Raw genomic sequence first — 15,781 nt, 5'->3', positions numbered from 1 at the left:
AAAGCAGCTTTGCTGAGCCTTTCTAAAGGTTCAGACCACCCCAAATGGGAACAATCCTCAAGGTCTCTAAACTGATGTAGATACACTGGCTGTGTTGACTTTCTAACAAATGACACCAGGCAGGTTTAATGCATATACTGTAAACTTTATCTAACAAAAAAGGTCTTGCAACAACAAAATACCTTTAACTTTACAAATCTAGACAGTTTCATCTAGATTTCAATTTTTTCTTTTTTCCCCCCACTTTTTTTCAAAATTGTACTCTGTGCTCATTTTTTTTTTCTCCTCAAGAACTTCATTGACATCTGTAAAATAAAAAAAAAATAATATGATTTAGTACTTTGTGTTAATTTCTGCAACTCTGTACACTTTCTGGGACAGGATTATTTCGTACCAAATTACGAAACATCAAAGATGAAATTTTATAGCAACCAAAGAACTTAAGCTCTTCCTGCTATTTTGCTCAGTAATAACATCAAATTGAATTCCAAAGCAAAAAGCAAGAATTGCCTCCTTTAACCAAATGCAGTAACTGCAAATATCCTCAGGACCATTTGGCACTGGAGAGTTTGGAGGTGTGTACCGAGAACATTATAAAAACCCCTACACCTGATATTCAGTAAAATTGTGGTCAGAGTTAAGTAAGAATAATACAAAAAATATTAAGTTGGAATAACTGTAAACCGTAAATATTGCATGTGCCATGAAGGACAAGGTCCCTAACAGGAAGACAAATGTCCTGATTACCGGAAAAGGCTCTTCACTTCTTAGTGCGTTGTTTCGCCTGGTGTGCCTGCAAAACAGCAATGGCCTCATCCACCTGACCAAAAAAGAAAAACAGACTGTCAAATTTCCCCATTCCCCAAATGAGGACACAAGAACATGAGTAGGCTACTTAATATAAGCACTTGCTTTTCAAAGCAAGGCTTTTCTTATGACAATGTTAAAGAATGATCTTTGGATCATGTCAACCTCTACAAAGAAAACCTGTTATTCACAAAACTGGGATATAGAGCTTTTTTAAAGTGGTAGGACAAAAGGAACAGCCTGCATCAGGGGAGTGTGCTGGGGCTGCAGGAGGCCCCAGATACTAAATAAAAAGATGACTCCCAGTCCCAACAAGCAAGCTACGAGGGCAACACTGCAACATGACAATAATCCTAAACATGTTGTAAAAGTCGCAAAAAGAGTTCTTTAAAAAGAGAAAAGTGCAAACCATGACATTACCAGGTATGTGCTCTGACTTGACCGAACCAAACACCTCTGGAATATTTTAAAGTGGAGCAATGAAACCCCTGGAGCAAAGAGCAGCTAAAAACAATTATCTGGGAGCAATAGCAGAACATCTCTCTTAAGTTGTAACAAACTTATATCATATATGCCTAGAAAGGTCTCATCTGTCATCACAAATCAAGGTTTTCAAATGCTTTTGCTTCCTCCTTGGGATTTGGCTAAAACAAAACTTAACTGGCCAGGATTGGACCAGTTCTGTTTTATACTGTATAAAGATTCAGTTAAATGTTTTACAAAATACCTAATTTTAAATGGAGTACATCATGTTTTATAAAAGCTGACAAAAAAAATAAAACTAAAAATCACAATTAGTGTTTATACGCCCTAAAATATCTTGTTAAGCACCAACTCTGCTTGTGTGTGCAAGAACAACGAATGTGCCTCAATCAAATCACGCAATTTCCTTAGAAATAGCTTTGTTACGAGAGTTATAGTCAGATGAGACAATCACATACAGGACCACATGAGTAATTGGCCCAAAACCTGATATGAAAAAATCTCATTTGATTTGTTTACACATTAGAACCCCTTTAATCAAAGAAAAGAGGAGGAATTTTACCTTAGCATTCAGGGACTCAGGTGACTCCAACATGTGCAGCAGCTCCGAATTGTCAATCTCCAGCAGCATCCCAGTAATTTTTCCAGCTAAGTTTGGGTGAAGGGCATGAATTAGGGGGTACAGTCGCTCACCTGTGGCACAGAAGAGACAGGATCACCAACCGTAAATACACAAGTTGCACAACCTACACAAGAAAAATCAAAGCAGTGAAGAGAGAATTGAATGATAGCCCACCGAGGAGTTGTTTCTGATCCATTAGTGGAGCTGCAGCCAGCATTGAGGCAGTGAGTGGCTCTTGACCTTGAGCATGCACGGGTGGCTCCTTCACGTGAGCAGGAACCTGAACCTAAAGACATTGAGTAATGACGCTAATTATGTGCTCTATGACCTGAAAATTCTTAAATGTACTTTGACGAGCTACTGATGAATTATTACATCAATTCCAGTAAAAAAGGAAACTGATTCTGTTCATCGTGAACTTGTGCCTCATTTCCTCAGCTGTAGCCAGAACTATATCTGAATTTCGTCTATTTGCAATCCAATATTCAGTCACAAGGCCAAATTTCATTGCAACACTCATACTGTTTTTCCCATATGCCCCTTAAAAGAGTAAAACCATTGAGAGTCATTGTGCTGAAAATAGATTCTTTGGGCTCCCTGAACCCAAAGAAATAATGGCTGTAAGCCCATAAGCTTCCAGTTTAGGTCAAATTTATTTTATTTATTTTTCTCAGCTTACAATTTTTCCTGTGGAGTCACTGAACACTAGTGATCCTACTGAGCAATAGGTCCCCATTTTGTTTACAGTACCTGTAGTCTTGTCAGGGGTGCTGGTACAGAAACGACCTGCTGAGGGTTCCTCACTGCAGAGGAGTATTTGTACTGGCTGCTTCTGTTTACAACTGGCATGTCAGTACGTCCTCCTACAGTCTGGGTCCCAATGTTATCTAAACATAGACATTACACTTGTTGGATACTAACATTTATTAAACAACATATTTTAGAAGAGTAAAACATTCTGTTATAGTTCAAGTTGCACACTTGTCTTGTGTGTAGAACTGATGACACGTGGAGCCTGGGTAGAAGCCTGTCTGACTGTAGCGATGCTCGTTGATCCACGTCGGGGAACAGAACTACCAATGAACTGGGTCGAGTATGGACCTAAAACAGGAAGACAAAACATACTATAAACACAGAAACGGATGGCGGTCGCAATAACAAACTATCCATTTACCCTGTGTTCTCGGTGGTTGCCCTGTCCAAGGAGGAATGGGTCTCATGTTGCTCACTGCATTGTGGTTGTAGAAAGAGCGAGTGGGCGGCTATAAGAAAAGTATTAGTTTAAAAGTGCATAGCATCAAATTGTAGGTCAAGCACTGAATTACACAAAACTTTGGTGTGTTCATACAAAAAGCAAAGTTATTTAACAGCAGAAAGACTTTATACAAAAGGAATCTTCAGTTTTCTTTTCAGGTGTACTGGTGGCCATAAAAAAAGATGTGGCAGCAAAGGCAAACATGTAGGAGGGAACAAATATCTTCTCTTTCTTTAAAGACATAACATTAACCTTTTGGAGCCTACAGCCTGTCAACAAATGACATGATAATTAAGGATCTATCATTTTGTTGTTACAAATGCATCTTTTCATCAAGTCCGCCAACTAATTTTAGATTATTGAAAATAGAATTAAGTAGAAAATAATGTCATGGTTTGACAGCATTTCATCCAATAATAAATGAATCCTGAAGTTAATTAGCTAGAGACAACTGTTATGAGCTGCCTTTCTTTTTTTTTCAAATAAAATCAGCTGACAGTAACAATCAGCACAAGGTAAAACAGACACTGCTAATCTAAACGCTGAATTTCTTAAAAAGGGTCTGGATGTGGCAACATTTTATTTAAGTTTACTACTCTAACACTTTGATATGTCAATGACATTTTTAACCACCTAAAATATAAGGTTTAAATTATTAAAAAAAAAAAAAAGAATAGGTGCTGAACAGGTTTAAACTTCACACCTATTTATAATACAGTGTAAATTAAGAAGTAAGGATGCAACTGACCAAACTTTTTTTTTTTTTTTTTTACTTTGCAGACAGTGATGAGAACACAATCAAAAACTCATTGAAAATGTTAACACACTAAAACAAAATAACATTACTCTCCTGCCATCATTCAAACATCTGTACCTGTGGCACAGTCATGTAGTATCCAGCCTGCTGGTACGAGTCAATGATGGGACTGGTCATGGTCCTCAGGGTAGCAAGTCTCTGCATGTATTTGTTAGTAAGGATTGCTTTGCGCTCTTCCCTCCGCTGAGCCAGAGCCACGTACAGCGGCTTGGTTGCAACAATTCTCCCGTTCATTTCAGTTACTGCTTTTGTTGCTTCCTCAGGTGAAGAGAAACAGACAAAGCCAAAGCCTTTGCTTTGGGAGCCATCTGTCATCACCTACAGGAAACAAAGAAGCTGAAGTTCACAGCTACCTGAAGATACCTGGCATTAAACTGAAGTTAAACCAAAATAATCATCGCAAAAGGCTGCACTTTTTAGCTGAAGTCATTTTTACAAGGCTCCACACCCACCCTCGATGTTGCCATTTCTGTGGTGATTAGGTGGCAGATTTTGTACAAGCACAGCCTCTATTATTAGATCAGTTCAATAAATCAAAAACGTACAGACTGATACATGCATTTACTCAGAACACATACACAAAATGTACACCATAAAAGAAAATCATCGCTCTTATAATAGCTAGGAAAAAAAAAATAAAAATAAAAAAATCACTGAAGACGGCCCAAGATGTCTTGCTACAATACCTTTGCACTAGTGATGGTGCCATAAGGGGCAAACTCTTTCCGAAGTCTGTCGTCATCTATGCTATCGTCCAGGTTCTTCACATACAGATTCACCCCCTGGAAATAGCAAAAGTGAAAAATGTTAAGTTAACACAACCCAACCCTGCCTGTCAAGCTGATCTGTGAGATCAACATAAAAAGTTCAGAGTACCAAACTGAAGTCTACATTTTGCAGCATCTGATGCAGCTGACCTGGAATGGAGTTCAGCTTGAAGAGAAATTCAGTCAGCTAAAAGTATTTCTTTTTAAAAACAGTGCAATTTTACATCCCAGTATTAGGTAAAATCTTTTGTGCAACTGGACTTTGTCAATTGGGAAGCAACATTTAAAGGAGCATCTTTTACAAGCTGGCTGCCTCTGAGTAGCACATCATATTAATTGTACAGAAATGAATGAGCCCAGTGTTTTCAATCTGCAAAACTAGCTCAAGACTATCCGGATGTGACATGAGAAGAGCAAACCACCACAGCTCTTTAAGGACTGCCCACAATTCCCATTCATGGCTCCTTCGATTTCAATCATCTGCACATCACATACAGCACAGAAATTCAGTTCATCTTTATCTCACAGAAGTTGGTACAATTGCTCACAAGTCAAAATCAAGACAAACAAATATACACATGTCCCAGGGTTTTTTTTTTTTCACCTTAGAAAGAATTAAGACAGTGCCTCACAAAAGTATAACTTTTGATATATTTGGACTGAACCAGGCTATTTCCTCCTAGTATGAGGTGAATACTTAAATCCATACACACTATGTGTGTGTATTCAGTTCAAGTCAATTGTTACCAGTACACTGCTGTCAAAGAGCATGTGTACCCAGCTGAATTACTGTTGATAGGTAAGGCCTGTCATAACATTTACCATATCAACTCTTACAAGATAAATACAACAACATTAACCATAAAAGTCATAACACAAATAATAGACATTAGTACAACACACAACGCAGCAGTACCTGATAGCGCTGGATGCGGTCCTGTTTGATCTGGTCAAACTTGCGTTTGAGCTCTCCCTGGCGTTCCAGGCGCTTCTGAGCCCGCCCTACATAGATGATTTTGCCATTGATCTCTTTTCCATTCATTTCGTCAACTGCCTGTTAAACAAGAGGAGCGCCAGACTTGTTACCATTACACGAATATCCTGCAACTGAAGGTAGTTTACACATTAAATAACAGTGAATCAATCTTATTTTCCATTAGTAACAAGCCCACTAAACTACTTCCATTTTTGTTAAACTACGCTGCAATCCCAGCCCTAATGCGACTGCAATGCACTGGTACTGCTGGCAGGTATACAGTCTTAGTGGACATGGACACTTGGCATGTATTACCTTCTGAGCATCTTCATGGTTGGCATAGTTGACAAATCCAAATCCTCGTGAACGACCCCTCTCGTCCTTCATTACCCGCACACTGAGAGTCCTCCCTGAGACCACAACCCAGAATAAGACATGAAAAAGATGTATATTAATTTAATGCTTCGTCTATAGCAGGGGTGGGCAGTCCATGTTCCTCGTGGGCCACTGTCCTGGTTGTTTTGCAACTATCCCTACACTACCCACTGCTGATTACCTGGATCAGGTGTGTTCAGCCAATCACAAGCTGGAACATACCATCTCAGACATGGTTGGAAGTGGGGGAAGACAAAATGAATTGGTACCTTCCAGTTTCTGATTGGCAGAACACACCTGACCCCGGTAATCAGCATTGGTAAGGCAGGGATAGTTGAAAAACAAGCAGGACTGTGGCCCTCAGTGCCCACCTCTGGTCTATAGCTACAATCCATTTATTCCATTTACAGTACTTAGCACCACTGAGTAGTATAATACAATTTGTGCTTTCTGACCAAATGCAGAGAAGACTTCCTTCAGTTTCTCATCAGTGTAGTCTTCACCAAAGTTCTTGATGTAGACATTTGTGAACTTCATAGCTTTGGTACCAAACTCCACCTCTCTTTCCTTGCGGGACTTGAAGTGACCAACAAACCTACAAGCAGAGTCCAAACCATAAAACAGGGGGAAAAAAAATGAAGGGATAAAAAAGGTAAGTTAGTTGCAATCTTTACTTTCCACATTGTGATTTTTTTTGTCTTAAAACAAATAAATATTCCAGTAAATGTTGTTTACACAGTATCAACATTTAAAGACAAAAAGCACTCCTTTTATTTCCACCATGAATAAAAAAAAAAAAAAAAAAACTACACTGTTTGGACATAATAGTATCCTGATGGCCTTTGTGCAACACCATTACCTATTTAGTCCTAAAATTACAATAAAGAGTCAACAAACCTAGAAATACATCCTACCTATTCACTGACCTAAGCAGGGACAACTGACAATTTTCTCCCAGGAAATAGGCCTTTGGGTGGACATAGCCAGATTCCAGATTTCTAGCTGTCTTTCGACTAAGCAAAAAACACACGAAAAAGTCATCTGCAAAATGTCTGAAAGCTTTTAACAAGTCATCAGCATTAACAGTACATTTAGATATTATAAATTCTGTGATATTTTTTGCCTCAACTTATATTCAGGTTGCATATTGCCATTGTCTGAAAATCTAAACTGACCACATCCTTTTATTTAGTACACTCACACTTTCCTATCATTCAGCAGCATCCCATTCATAGTCTCGATGGCCCGGTTTGCAGCTTCCTGGGTCTCAAAATGAACAAAGCCATAGCCTTTGGATCCTTTTTCATCACAAACAACCTACAAAGATAAAGACTTAAATGACACAAATTACAAAGCTTAAGTTGCAAGAAAGCTCCTTGAATTTGAGGTTTAAATATTAGCTGAACTCAGTGATATTACTATAATCATAATTACATGTGTGTAATATAGCTGATGTGAGCAGCATGTTACTGTTTTTCAAAATGTGTCACTTACCTTGCAGGACAAAATACTGCCAAAGGCTGAGAAGGTATCGTACAGTGCCTTGTTGTCAATAGATTCATCCATGTTTTTGATAAAGATGTTACCCACACCAGATTTCCTGAGTCCAGGGTCCCGCTGAGACCACATTATTCGGATTGGCCGACCCTTAAGTATGTCATAGTTCATTGTGTCCAGGGCGCACTCCGCTAAAACAAAAATGTTTTATTGAGCTCCTTATCTTGCAAGACTGTTTTCAATATGATTGTTTTCTATAAAGCACATTGTATTTACTGTGCTAATTTCTTTTACCAAAGTCAAGCACTACATGAAATTTGCCAGGATTTGACAGTTCAAATGGTTATTGAAAGATAAAATGGCAGATAAAATAACTCATAGTTGCAGCCCAAAATGCATTACATTTGTTGTTTGGGTTTATTGATATTGATCCATATTGGGTGACACTACGCTGAACGGTGGCTAGTCTAATGTATTACAGCACATCAGCAAGGAACTCAAAATACTTCACGTTAACTCGGCACTTATGTGAAGTTCCTATTTTCTTCAGTGAAGTGAAAAGTTGAATTCATGGAAGTTAACAGTAACTGCTGATATGTTATTGACTGGGTGCTTTTTTTTATAATCTTGTTCATTGTATATAGAGTTATTTCTGTGTATATTTAAATGTAAGAGCTGCTGGACAATCTGAATTTACCCAATGGGGGATGAATAAAATATACCTATCTCTTCTGATTTCGGCAGAACTGACCAAAGTGGGTACTTTACCGTCAGCTGGTTGCTGAAAGTTTATGTAAGCATATCCCAGGGATCTGCGGGTGATGATGTCTCGGCACACACGGATTGACATGATTGGTCCAGCAGCAGAAAATTTCTGGTAGAGCATAGCCTCTGTAACATCAGGGTGCAGATCCCCTACATACAAAGAGGCAAGGGGATATGCTGGTCCACCACTGTTCATCATGGGTAACAACTAGTTCAAGAAAAAAAAAAACAACTTATAAGTATTGCATTATGTTTTTGTCAAAACATTTTGTTGATAGACAAGTACTGATTTGGCTCTATAGTCATTTTTGAGGCCATTTCTGAGTAAAAGAAGTATTTCAGGATAGGGTTGTAGCAAGAGTTTACATTATTGGTTTACATGCCACTTTCTTTGCTTTCTTTGTCTTTGCCAAGTAGGGTGGGTGATTTCTTTCAGAAACATTTTTTGTTACCTTTATTGAATTTCCCTTTAATCACACGATCAAATACTAAATTAAATGCACTGACAACAAATAAATAAATAAATCCATCACTTGTGAGGGCTGCAGGGACCAAAAAAGCCTGACCCATCATTTTACTTGACCCAAATAAAGTTAGCTGCCTGTCAGCCTAACTACTGGCGACCCCAGTAGTTAGCACAAGCTAATGCACAAGCCAAGAGTTTCTCACAAGGCATCGCAGGCAAATGTCTTACCACTGTTTTTAAAGCTAGCAAGCTGTGCCAAAAAAGGTAACTAAAGGAGCTTTCATGAACAAATGAAAGGCTGTATTTGAGAAAGCTGCGACTAAAGAACTTGCTGTATTGTTGGAAAGATCCATTGCAGAACACATGCAAAGGGTGGGATTTCTTAGGCTGTCTATTTTAAGAATTGAGCCACTGGATTTCCAGAATTGCCAATTATACCTTTAATCATTTAGTGTATTAAATGTCAAAAACATAAATATTCCCAACACAGTTTCCAATAGTTTGAGGTAACAATCTGACATGACAGAATCAATACAACCACACCACAGTTCACTGACATTATAACCTTTATAGCATAGATAAAAATACTGGAGGGATGGTATTTTGGACCACACTAGCACATTTCTCCCTTTACAATCAACAGGCTTTGCATAAATTTGCCGTTAAAGTTAGTACTGCTCCGGGTGTGTGTTCACGGCGTGTGTGTGTGCACTTTGGAATGGGTTAAATGCAGAGCACAAATTCCGTGCTGGGTCACCATACTTGGCACCACAAGTTACTTTACACACTAACTGCAGAGAAATTGTGCACCTGTAATTTTTGAGTGTGTAAAATGTGCTCATGATCATATTGTTTAAATCAGTGTATTCTACTACAAAGACATGACACAAAATGTATATTACGTTTTAACCATTTATATGGTTTGTAAGGTTAATCCCATTCTCATCTAAATAACTGCAACTCCCCCCACTGTCATGTATTTGAATCAACACTAAATGTTTCAACAAAACTGAATATTGTCACTTCTTTGAATAGGAGGAATTCAGACTGTTAGACTGCATTAGATTGAGCTACATAACCAGTCAAAAGCCTGGACACATTTCCTCTTTGAACTGAATTAAAGGACACAGTGTAGGTGGACTTGATAAAGAGTATAAACAATTAGGAGAATTTTAATATATTAAAAGCTACAAGATAAAAGGTAAGGGGAAAAGATAATTGAAGTTATTTTAGAAATAAAAGAAAATTTAAGGGACACTTAATTGACAATAATGAACGACCATTGCTGTTAAAGGGCCCGAGTTAAGTTCGTAATGTTTAAAACCCACTTTAGTGAAAACCTAACATTGTTAAAAAGGGAAAATGCGAGTTTCCTGTGTTTTCTGCCAGTTTGAGTACAAAAGACCAGGCATAACAAAAAAATGTTTTTTAAACCTTGACCTGATTAACAGGTTAGTTTAACTGTTTAACACAGTTTCTGATAATTTATTTTGTGAAAACATGATTTCACTGCTTTTACCGGTCTAAACCATGTCTGATAACCAAGACAAGGCTAATTTTAAATTCTGTGAAAACGGTGCCGCAATCTAAAACATTCATATAAACTAACATTTGACTTTCAGTATATTGTATATACTGAATAGTCTTAATTTGCTGCGATTGAAAAAATTACGTTAATAGGCTCAGTTAGTTTCCAAAGCTGCGGAGAGGTAGCTAAAATTAGCTACATTTACACCGTTTTACTGAGCACTGCAAATTGAAACTAGCTCATATTCGCTACACGTGAACCAGCTAACCTCCTTCCATGCAAATTGGAGAAAATCGACCAAGGAAACTTTACTTACAAATGTTAAATGACCAGGGCGTCTGACTTTTCATGTGTGACTGAGAGCGACGCGTGTCCAACGTGAGCGGGAGATTGTTTTCGTTTAATTATGGCCGTGGAACACCTGCAGTGCTCATCCGCGCTTCTGCATGTCAATTAAGCTGCGGACAGATCATCTTACGTGGCACTCCGCGATTAAAGCTAGTCCTAGTATCAGGTTTAGCTTGATTTCTTTCGCCCCCTGGTGGTAAAGAATGATTTTAAGCATTCTTTATTTATTTATTTTTTTTTACAAGACTAACTCACGTAAATGATTCTTGGGAAGAAAAATGAAGACTGTTATCTTAAACGAAACTTTATTTCACTGAATGGTCTTTGACACTTTCCTATTTCTTACATGTATAGTGAAACTAGTATGGTTTTAAGATACATAAACACAAAGCTAGAATTACACCAACCATCAACTCCATTTCATCATCGCTTTTTAGAGCTAATCTAAATTTTCACAACCACGTGTGTGCACTGGGTAATAGACTGTTACAGAAGCAAATTTTAGCCATAAGACTTGTCAGTAAAAACAAAGCAAGTAGATACCTGATATACAGACAGGCTTCGTTCCACATTCACTAACTGCATTTTCATCAAGCATAATAATAAACTGACATAACTCCCCCCCCCACCCACCCCACCCCCCAACAGAAGATTATTTCAATTCATTGGAGCACTGTCAGAGTAAACAGACTGTCAGCTATAATGTGGAATGGTGTCTTCAACTACAGTATGTGGAATGTAGTGGTGATACATGGTATTGTGACACTGAGCTTCTTTCCAAAGTGATGAGCGTCTTCCAATTGCACCTTCAGAATAGACCTGATTTTTGACATTATCATTCACACCAGCTATTTTGAACAACAGAGTGATGCACCTGGGTAAAAACTGATATCAGCCTTTACAAATTTTGTCGGTTCTAACTCATTCTTTGAGATTTCTAAAAACAACAAGCAGATGCTGCCACATAAGTGAAAAGAGGCTGCAAGAGAAAGCCAGGCACAAAACATTTTTTGGAGAAAACAACCGCTTTAAGAGGAATATTTTGCAAGCAGGATTGATACAGTGTGGTAAGACATTTTCAATTAACATCAATAAAAGGTTACCTTAGGTTTTACATACAGATGATAGTCAATCTTGCAAAATACATGTAACCACATTTACGCACATACACTTTTCATTGTACTGGGATCAAGCAGCACCTGAACAGTGAGTAAAACTACAATGACAATCCATACTTAGTTCAAAAAAAGCACTGCCTTTCCAAAAGCCTAATAAGGTGGAATGTTTTATGTCTGAACAAATCTAACATGACAATTTAAGGATTCCCTTAGAACTCTGAAACTGTGAATTTGTGAACATGATCGAGGAGCCGTACACCAAGATGCCAGTGTCACAATACAGCCTGCCTCCTTTCTGTATGAGCCCACAGCTGAATTGCAGTTAGTTGAATACAGGATTGTACACGTGTCTGGAAATTTAAACACAAAACTGTTTAAGCAAATTGAACACCTACCATCACAGTGTTTGGTGGAAATCAACTGCCAGTTTAATTACCATACAATAAAACCTGTAAATATTATGAGGAATCACAAATAAGAAAAGTAACAAAAATGGGATGGAAAAATGCACAACAAACTACCGGGGACTAAGGAATTTGGAAGGACAATTAGAATTCACAACAACCCCTTTGCCCCCTGGACCATACGCACTATCCTTCACATCCATTCACGCTCACTCACTCACTACATACAGTCACACAAAGCTGACAATAACAACAGCAACATGGACTCACTAATCAATACAACGTTTCCACAAAGTGACTGAATCTGCTAACAACTGAAAATTACCCTGTCACCTCACAGTGAACTGAGAGGGGTAAACTAGTTGGTCAGGAGCAATTCAGGCTGCTTGTCATACAGAAGAGGGAGGGGCTGATGGAGTGGAGGGGGATGTATATAAGCTGTCTGTGTTTAAGATAAGAGTGTAGGTGGATTATCAGTGCAATTCCATTAGTTTTCCCCCTCTCCAGTCTCTCCCTCATCTGCCTGGTTTTCTGATGTCCACAGCTGCGAACAGAATAAGGAAAGCATTATGAATTGTATAATAAATACACCAGGATCAATCAGATAAAAAAGCATGTGGGGAAGACTCACAGTCAGGTTGTCCCTTAGTAACTGCATGATCAGGGTGCTGTCTTTGTAAGAATCCTCATTCAAAGTGTCAAGTTCAGCAATGGCTTCATCAAAGGCCTGAAATGCAAACAATAAACTTATTTACTGTATAGTTTAATAGCTTCCTCTGAATATTGTTTGGTGGTAGTGAAACAAAAAACATTTCTTCAAACTAGTCAGTACTGAAAAATAAAGGTGTCAAAATTCTTGCAAAATGTTTCAAAATTATGCCTTTGGGTTTCTATTTGTACCGTCTTAGCAAGGCTGCAGGCCTTGTCCGGGTTGTTGAGGATTTCATAGTAGAAGACTGAAAAGTTGAGGGCCAGGCCAAGCCTGATAGGGTGTGTTGGCTGCATCTCCCCCTTGCTAATTTCAAAAGCTTGCTTGTATGCCTCCTGGGAATTCTCTACTGTCTCTATAGGCAGAAAAAGACAAAAAAAAATGTTTTGACCACTTGTGGCAACAGGAAAAAAGCCTCAAAACATATGCTTTCTTGTATTTAAAGTAATGGCAAGTGTTTTAGCAAAAAGTTGCCTATTATACCGAGTAGACATGGAGCAACACTAGCCTTATTTTGGAGTCATGTTTGTGTCTGCCAAGCAAATGTAAGTCCAATATTCACTCTCCTTTAAGCATTGTTTTAGTATCCACCAAGGCCTGAAGAAAAAATATCTATCTCTTTAGGTACTAAATAAACCACTCTGATAACTACCTAAAAGTAAACTTTGTCTGCTGTTTGACGCAGGACATAAAGGTAGCTGTCTGTTTTTTCCCCCAAAAACTGTTGCCTGCGATTGCTGGAAACAACAATGAAGGTGGAAATACCATAACTTTTTTTTAAATCGTCAAAAGCAAAAAAAAAAAAAAAAAAAAAAGCTGTAACACTCTTCATCCCTCAAGCAATTTTCACACAACTAAATAATCTATTAGACTCATTATTATAAAAATATGTCCTAGTGCAAGTACGGTATTACATCACAAAATTATAATGTAAATTATGTCCTTACTTACCCTTCTTATTATCCCCAGACGCAACCTCAGAAAGGTATCTATAATAGTCACCTTTCATTTTCAGATAGAACACCTTGCTTTCAGCAGCAGATGCATTGGCAATGAGATAGCGGTCCAGTAGACCCTGAAATCAATAGTTGAGCTTTTCAGCTTCATGATAGTCAGACTAAAGAAACACAGTGATTACAACTGTATGAATCAGAATAAGACACCTAAAACACTTACAAGCACATCATGGCAGATATCCTGCAGCTCAGATTCAATCTTCTCCCGGTATTCACGTGCCATCTGCTGTTTTTTGTCATTGCCTTCAGTCTTCTGCTCGATGCTGGAGATGACACGCCAGGATGAACGGCGTGCTCCCACCACATTTTTGTAGGCAACTGAAAGAAGGTTGCGCTCCTCATTTGACAGCTCTGCACCTTGCTCTGTCACCAACTTCATGGCTGCAGCCATGTCATCATAGCGCTCAGCCTGCTCAGCAAGCTTAGCCTTCTGTACCAGGTCGTTCTTATCCATTTTCTAAACTGAGGAAACAATATTAGAAGTAGTTATTTGTAGTTTGTCAAAAGGAAACAAAGATTTCAAAGGTTTTCTCACATTGTACATTCAGTAGACATGTCAGTGTGTTCTGAGCTCAGTTATGAACTGACTAGGTCCTTTGGGATACCAGCTTTTACCATACATTTACACCACTGGATTCAATGGAAACGGGCCCCCTGGCAAGTGGGTCAACCATACACACTATATGCTAAGATTAGCAGCTAGCCCGTTGAAAGGGTTCTAACAATCCTGTCTCACCCGCATCGCCCGTAACCTAATTTTTCTTAATATGTCTGAATATAATTGAAATAATCTTATGAGTTAAATCTTAACATGCACAACGCGGTTATTGGCTGTATTAATGATGTTTAACCCGACACTCGCTCTACAGCAGCCGAAGCCTTCCCGGGTCAGGTTTTTGATGCCTTGCTCTAATGCTGCTAGCAACGCTAGCGGGTTGACACCTTTCCCTAACGGATGTTAACATTAGGCTGTTGACCACGACCGATCTTATTTATACTTCGCTTTGGTCATATTTACATTTGCAGTATTACTGGATTGACTAACGTTACCCGGGCTAATCTGTCGTATTCGTAATAACGCAGAGTGAATGGAGTGGCTAACTAGCTTGGTAGCTCCCGTCGTTTAATATAGCGTTACCGCTATATAACGGTAACGCTCGTTCGCTAGGCCAGAAACAAGGTCTGGCTTTCGTTTAAAAACCCAGCGCATGATGTTGGCAATTGACATTTTTCTGTTAGTCATCAAAATGAAGTCTCGTACTGTGACCTATAACTTTGGCGTTTAATTCATTTTCAACAGCTGTGCCGCGGCCCACTCAGGCTGCCGAGCCTGTCAGAACAAAGTATCTTGACCGTCGATTAGCTCCGTGGCTAACACTAGCTGCTAGCCAGCAAGCTAACCGACTAGCCGTTCCCAAACCCCGCTCCGTTAGCATGATGGTTTCTCAATAGAATTCAGCCGGGCGAGATGAAACAGCTATTCTGCCACTAAAGTACGAATGAAAATGTAGTACCATAAAGCACATTTCACACGTGTGATGTTTTTACACTTACAATATTGACGACTTTTTAATCCTGCTTTTTTTTTTCTCTCTGGACGATTCAACCTCAGTCCTCCGTCTCGCTCAGCGTATCGTTCAGGGCAGTACCACTTCCGCTAAACTGGCACTTGTTTCCTCTTTTCTCACCACACATCTGCCTTACGTAATGCAGCCACTGCTAACAAGCAAAATAATAGAAACATTATAACCAAACTTAAAACACAGTTTTTCAAAAACACACTTGTTTTTTTAATCTATCGGGTTTTTAAAGGGGCCCTACCACAATG

At 38.7% G+C, this 15,781-nt stretch overlaps 2 protein-coding genes across 2 annotated transcripts; both read right to left on the bottom strand.

Annotated features, from left to right (window-relative positions):
* Window positions 1-760: 760 nt before the first annotated feature.
* On the bottom strand, window positions 761-10,769 carry pabpc1l (poly(A) binding protein, cytoplasmic 1-like). The gene is made up of 15 exons (XM_026332816.1): window positions 10,675-10,769; window positions 8,368-8,572; window positions 7,597-7,790; window positions 7,304-7,419; window positions 6,558-6,697; window positions 6,043-6,137; window positions 5,668-5,805; window positions 4,671-4,766; window positions 4,051-4,302; window positions 3,087-3,174; window positions 2,894-3,013; window positions 2,663-2,799; window positions 2,087-2,198; window positions 1,853-1,983; window positions 761-820 (listed from the first exon to the last, which is right to left on the bottom strand). The coding sequence occupies exons 2-15, from the start codon at window positions 8,561-8,563 to the stop codon at window positions 761-763; spliced, it is 1,875 nt and encodes a 624-aa protein (XP_026188601.1). The 5' UTR covers window positions 8,564-8,572; window positions 10,675-10,769.
* A 769-nt stretch (window positions 10,770-11,538) lies between these two features.
* LOC113145509 (14-3-3 protein beta/alpha-1-like) lies at window positions 11,539-15,637 on the bottom strand. Its single transcript, XM_026332326.1, has 6 exons — window positions 15,508-15,637; window positions 14,114-14,415; window positions 13,889-14,012; window positions 13,129-13,292; window positions 12,860-12,955; window positions 11,539-12,772 (listed from the first exon to the last, which is right to left on the bottom strand). The coding sequence occupies exons 2-6, from the start codon at window positions 14,405-14,407 to the stop codon at window positions 12,716-12,718; spliced, it is 735 nt and encodes a 244-aa protein (XP_026188111.1). The 5' UTR covers window positions 14,408-14,415; window positions 15,508-15,637; the 3' UTR covers window positions 11,539-12,715.
* Between the last annotated feature and the right edge of the window lie 144 nt (window positions 15,638-15,781).

This window comes from Mastacembelus armatus, chromosome 7, assembly GCF_900324485.2.
Source record: "Mastacembelus armatus chromosome 7, fMasArm1.2, whole genome shotgun sequence".
Classification (NCBI taxonomy): Eukaryota; Metazoa; Chordata; class Actinopteri; order Synbranchiformes; family Mastacembelidae; genus Mastacembelus; species Mastacembelus armatus.
The sequence above is the reverse complement of the archived record's forward strand: the minus strand, read 5'-3'. Positions and strand labels throughout refer to the sequence as shown.

What these genes read in the sequence shown, in the direction of transcription:
- pabpc1l (XM_026332816.1), bottom strand. Translation starts at nt 8,563, where the DNA reads ATGATGAACAGTGGTGGACCAGCATATCCCCTTGCCTCTTTGTATGTA. An exon ending in GCACCATCACTAGTGCAAAG is followed by an intron (nt 4,303 to 4,670) that starts GTATTGTAGCAA and finishes TGTTTCCTGTAG; the next exon opens with GTGATGACAGATGGCTCCCA. An exon ending in AGGCTGGATACTACATGACT is followed by an intron (nt 3,175 to 4,050) that starts GTGCCACAGGTA and finishes CTTTTCTTATAG; the next exon opens with CCGCCCACTCGCTCTTTCTA.
- LOC113145509 (XM_026332326.1), bottom strand. Translation starts at nt 14,407, where the DNA reads ATGGATAAGAACGACCTGGTACAGAAGGCTAAGCTTGCTGAGCAGGCT. An exon ending in ATATCTGCCATGATGTGCTT is followed by an intron (nt 14,013 to 14,113) that starts GTAAGTGTTTTA and finishes TATTGATTTCAG; the next exon opens with GGTCTACTGGACCGCTATCT. An exon ending in CCTGCAGCCTTGCTAAGACG is followed by an intron (nt 12,956 to 13,128) that starts GTACAAATAGAA and finishes TTTGCATTTCAG; the next exon opens with GCCTTTGATGAAGCCATTGC.